We start from the raw sequence: 5,860 nt of genomic DNA, 5'->3' as shown, positions 1-5,860 counted from the left end.
ATTAAATGCGTTTCCCAGTAGTGTGCGGGGCGGGGATGAGGATCCCTGCCATTTCCGAAGCTGGGACGGGGCGGGGATGGGGAATTTTCCCAGGGACGGGACGGGAATGCAACATCGGGCCCGCCCCGGCCCACCCCATTGCCACCCCTGTACAAAATAGGATCGTTTTACTATCCCAAATCGTTGAAATTGCACGTTAGCAATCTTTTTCCTAGATATTTGGCTTCTTATCCCTTGAAATGGCAAACCTACGCGGCTACGCCTCCCATGGGCCATGCCCATGTGGCATGTGGAGATTTGAAATTGCACGTTAGCAATCTTTTTCCTAGATTTTGGCTTCTTTTTTGTGGGTCCAAAGGCTTATCTTTTCTGTGGGTCCATATTTTAATGGTCCCAGATTGCCCAACAGATTTTTAGAATCAGCCTCGAATCTAGCGGACCCCACTGAGAAATGGTCTTGATCATTGGATAAAGTGATGAACTTAGGTGGCTAATCACTTTCCATTCCACATACAGCTATCTTCTTTTTGTTTTCCTCTTCTAATTAGAAGAACACTCCTATATAATAGGAGGTAACAAATGTGACACAATTCAAGCTTCATAAACTAAGCTCTAATGGAGGACAATTCTCTCCAAGGAAAGGATGAACGGCCGAACCCGCCGAAGAACCCATTGCCAGAGATCTCTCTCCGGCCATTCGAGCTTTCGGATGCCGATGATTTCATGGTATGGGCGACCGATGATCGGGTAACCCGATTTGGTAGTTGGGACACTTACAACTCTAGAGAAGAAGCTGTGACGTACCTTAAGGAATATGTGATGCCACACCCATGGTATAAGGCTATTTGTTTGAAAAACCGGCCTATCGGTGCTATCTGTGTCCAGCCAGGCACTGGCTGTGATAGATGTAGAGGTGAAATTGGGTATGCTTTAGCGTCTAAGTATTGGGGACAAGGGATAGCTACAGTGGCAGTGAGAATTGTGATCTCCTCTATATTTAGCGAGTGGGCGGATTTAGAGAGGGTGGAGGCGCTGGTGGACGTCGAGAATCCGGGTTCTCATAGGGTCCTAGAGAAGGCTGGTTTCATCAAAGAGGGTGTGCTTAGGAAGTATTATATTCAGAAAGGGAAAACTAGGGACATGGTGATGTATAGTTTTCTTTCTACTGATCCCAAACCTGTTTGATACAGTATTTTTACTTTTTTCTGTGTGTGTGTGAGTGGGGGTGAGGGGCAGGAAGGGAGGAGAGAATTGAGAGGGCATGAATGAAGAGAGGAAGAGGAGTGGCTAAAAAAATAAGGGAAAGTAAATTGTTCTTTGAGTGGAGTTTTATTTTCTATGTTTTTGAGAGGGCATGAATGAAGAGAGGAAGAGAAGTGGCTAAAAAAATTAAGGGAAAGTAAATTGTTATTTGAGTGGAGTGTTATTTTCCATGTTTTTCCTCCTTTTCTCACCCTCTCCACCCTTCCTCACCTGCGCTCCCATACCATTGGGTGAGCGAATATTCCATGGACAAAAAATTCATGGTTGCCAAACATGGTCTAATCTTATTTATCAGAGTTTTTATCAGATTTTCTATTCAAATTTGAAGGAACCTTTGTTATGGATTGAAAGTTGTATAGGAAATGGTATCAGGAAAAGACAAACAATACTCTCCTCTCTATTTGAAACAAAACTTTGGTGGGCTCAACATTGAAGAGGGTAGACCCCATAAAAAGTGTACTTTCTTTTTTTTTATAAAAAAAATTCATTTGGGCCTACTTAGTTTAAAGAGATCTGAACCATTCATTTGATGGACCCCAACGTAAAGAGGCCTTACCCATAGGATGATCCAATTCGTCCAACAACCAAACACCGGTACAACCATTACTCTATCTCTCTCAACATGGACCTTGGATAGCAACTGGATTGTTTAATCTTTGAAATGGTAGGGCCCACCCATACTTATTCTCATAACCAATATCTCTCTTTTTGAACATGGACCCTTAGTGGGGCCCAATAATGAATAGTTTAGACCTTTGAAGAAGGTAGACACCGTAAAACGTGCATTTTTTTGAAACAATCACTTTGGCACACTTTTTAAAAAAGGCTTCGCACACCAAAATTTATCTCTCTAAGATGATCCTGCTCTTTGATAATGTATATATTTAAATATGGTGCCATCATATTAGATTGGAGGGTTAGGATCACCCCATTGAGACGAATTTTTGGGCACAAGCTATTTACGTTGAGGCTCAACAAATGAACAATTTGAATCGTTGAACAAAGTGGCCCCAGTGAATTTTTTAAAAACATACATGTTATTTGACGTATGCACATAGGTGACATATTATAGGTGGGCCCTAACGTCTATTGTGTCCGTTAGTGGGTTAGCATATAGCTTGAACAATACAATAAAACTCATCTTGTTCGAAGATCCAAACCTCTTAGGGCCCAATGTTATTAGTTTGTGCCCCAAAAATCATCTCCATTGGATCATCTAACCCTCTAATGTGTCGCCATAAAGACATGCCGGAGATCTCTCTCCGGCGGTTCGAGCTTTCTGACACAGATGATTTCATGGTATGGTCGACCGATGACCGGGTGAACCAGTTTTGTAGGTGGGACACTAACACCTCTAGGGAAGAAGTTGTGACATACCTAAAGAAATATGTCATACCCCACCCATGGTTTAAGGCTATTTGTTTGAAAAACCGGGCTATAGGCTATATCTCCGTCTGCCCGGGCAGAGGGTGTGATAAATGTAGAGGTGAAATTGGGTATGTTTTAGCATCTAAGTATTGGGGGCAAGGGATAGCTACAAAGGCAGTGAGAATTGTGATCTCCACTATATTTAGAGAGTGGCCGAATTTAGAGAGGGTGGAGGCTCTGGTGGACGTTCAGAATCCGAGATCTCAGAGGGTCCTAGAGAAGGCTGGATTTGCGAAGGAGGGGGTGCTTAGGAAGTATTTTATTCACAAAGGGAAGACTAGGGACATGGTCATGTATAGTTTTCTTTCTACTGGTCCCGAAAGCCGGTTTGATAAAATGTCTTTTTACTTTAAATTAGTTTTAGTTTTCTTTTTATTTTTAGTGGGCGAGGCATGTTTGGCAACCATGAAATTTTAGTTTATGAGTGGAGTTTTTTCTTTTTCCGCCTTGTTTTTCTCCTTTTCTCACCCTTTCCTCACGCAATCCCTTGCATTGGGTGAGCAAATATTCAATGGGAAAAAAAAAAAAATCATAGTTGCCAAACATGGCCCGAATCTTTTTTTTATTAGACTTTGTTACCAGATTTTCTAATGGATTGAATGTTGTATAGGAGATGATATCTGGAAAAGACAAACAGAAGGAGGCGGAAATAAATTGTAATGCATTGTGATTGATTTTGATGTCTAATATTTATTGTTATAAATAAAATAAATTACAGAAATAAGTCTTTTATAAAATGGGATTTGCTACCAAAATGGTTTTCGCGCACATCAGACCAGCCACCTCTTGAATGGAGACAAAAGTTGTTGTCTTCATTAATGAGGTGGCTGGTCTGATGTGCGACAGACCAGCCGCGAAAAGCCTTTTGCGATGGACGCTAGCAACTCCCTTATAAAATTTGCTGACAATTTTTTTTATCAAATCCACTGTGATTAAAATTATAGATTGATGAGGTGTTCTAGCCTTGCCTAGGGCCTCTTTCGATGCCATTAAAAACTATTTTCATTCAGTACAGGTAAAAATAGATTGGAGCAACATGAATGGTTCAGATAAATAGGCTGGCGACACTAGAGTTTTTCTGCACATGTACTTCCGTGGAAATGCCATTGTTTTCAAATGCGGATCTAATGCACACTAAAACCACTGAGAATATGGGGTTTGTCATTTACTACAAAGAGTGGAACCCATGTCTTCTTCAATTATTATTTTCGTCGTCTTATTATTTGCCACAAACGTTTTTGTTTGAAACATTTTAGGTACCAATTTTTGTTCGTTTGGCTTTTGGTATCATTATAAAGCTATTTTACTACCTATCTAATGTACCTATGATCACACGATTTGGAAGTGTTTTGAGAAAGTTGTGAATCATTTACGGATGTAATATATCTCTATTACGTGATTAGCGTTTATTTAAGTTAATTTAGATGAACAGATGAGATTAATTGTTAGGACTTAAGTTAACTTTTAGGGTTTCTCTTATAAAAAGATGTCATGGAAACATTGTAATGTACTTATTTGAATTATTGAATGCAAGTGACCTTTAGGCTTTTGGGTTCTTTGAGAACTTTTGAGTATTTTCCAGTATCGCTATGAGAAACTCGACTTCGATAGGAACAAAGTTTATCTTTATTTGTTACTACGGTGATCGAAAGGGGCCATTTTATTCTTTATTTTATCTTTTTGCCTTTGTTGCACAACAAAGAACCTTTTAGTTTTTGGAATGCATCAGAATGCAAGGCAAAATGCAAAATGCGGTCAAAGCAAATCCTAATCGACTCAGTATGACCCAATCGAGTAATCAGGTGGCACGATCATAACGAATCAGAAATTTTGATCGACTTTGTAGGGCAAAAAGTAGTCTCGAACATGAACATGACCAAAAGTAGAACAAAATCAACTCGGGCAATATGGGGCAATTTGAGTTGGGTCAATTTTGGTTGAGATTTAGCTAAAAAAAGAGAATTTGAATGAACCAGAGTAAAACAAATGCAAAGAAAATTCACACCAATATCAAATAAGGAACTTCAAGAAACCCAACATATTATTCTTACATAACAAAAATACCCACCAGAGAAAAAAAAAAAAAAAAAAAAAAAAAAAAAAAAAAAAAAAAAAAAACTAGAACAACTAGAACACTTATCTCGCATTTTTCCACATAAACTCACGGGATTGTATAATCGGTGAGATTTTTGGGTCATGGCTCCCAAGAACAACTGATCAGGGGGTGGTGGAATTTCTCTGATTCGATTGAAAGGTGGTGGATCGAAACGGTAGAATTTAAAATTCCAAAAAATTAATAGATGCGAATCAAACTGTAGAAAAAGAAAATGCAAAAAGGAAAAACCCATAAAGAATTATCTAGAAAAATTATGGAGAAAACTAATAAATTTATTGGAAAGCCTATACCAAAATCTCCTAAAAAAAAGTTTCCTCTTTTTTTTCATAAGAATCACAAACATTCGTGGAATCCTAAAGACTCACGATTGCAAGTGATTGGAGAAGGGTTTGAGAAGATTTGGACAAAGGGTTTGAGAGAAAGGGTTTAAGAAAAGTCTAAGAGAGGGTTTGAGGGAGGGTTTGGAGAAGGATTTGAGGGAAAGGGTTTGAACAAATAAGAATTTTACTTTTCTTGGAAAAGGAAATAAGAGGTATTAGGGGTTCTTCCTTCCTTGGTTTTAGTTGAAAGTTTAATACGAGAATTTTATAATATTTGATACAATACGTAACCAAACTATGGATTTTACATTTTCCATAGATAATTTTGAAGAGGGTTTTTGGATGATGTCCGCGATGATGGGGTATTTGCAATTGCATTTGGGTGTTGAGTTTTAACTATTGTTTCTACGAGGAGAAAGGGAATTGGAAATGATGTTCTTGATGTGATAACAGATCAAGCACTTGAAGTGATGAGAGCTGCGAATTCATTGTAGATTGGGGCTTGGCTTCATTGGCAATTAGGTCTTGGTCAAGAACTCTAAAAACATTGGGTTTTTGGGACATATTTTGCAACCATGAAAAAAAAATTATGGAATATTTCTCCACCCACGGTGAGGAAGGGCGGAGAGAGATGGGAGATTATTTGAGAGCGTCTTGAGTGAGGAGAGTATGCCATGAGGTTGGCAAACAAAGAAAAAAATATCTAGTTTTAAATTAGGATATTTAGCATCCC

The 5,860-nt window shown here is 38.8% G+C and overlaps 2 protein-coding genes across 2 annotated transcripts; both read left to right on the top strand.

Annotated features, from left to right (window-relative positions):
- Positions 1 to 615: 615 nt before the first annotated feature.
- LOC143888319 (uncharacterized) lies at positions 616 to 1,185 on the top strand. The gene has a single exon (XM_077392693.1). The coding sequence runs from the start codon at positions 616 to 618 to the stop codon at positions 1,183 to 1,185; it is 570 nt and encodes a 189-aa protein (XP_077248808.1).
- A 1,305-nt stretch (positions 1,186 to 2,490) lies between these two features.
- Positions 2,491 to 5,621, top strand: LOC143888318 (uncharacterized). The gene is made up of 2 exons (XM_077392692.1): positions 2,491 to 3,017; positions 5,540 to 5,621. The coding sequence occupies exons 1-2, from the start codon at positions 2,491 to 2,493 to the stop codon at positions 5,619 to 5,621; spliced, it is 609 nt and encodes a 202-aa protein (XP_077248807.1).
- The last annotated feature ends 239 nt before the right edge of the window (positions 5,622 to 5,860 follow it).

This window comes from Tasmannia lanceolata, unplaced genomic scaffold, assembly GCF_043159265.1.
Source record: "Tasmannia lanceolata isolate RefF3 unplaced genomic scaffold, GAP_Taslan_0.1 ptg000012l, whole genome shotgun sequence".
NCBI lineage: Eukaryota > Viridiplantae > Streptophyta > Magnoliopsida > Canellales > Winteraceae > Tasmannia > Tasmannia lanceolata.
This window is presented reverse-complemented; position numbering and strand designations above follow the sequence as displayed.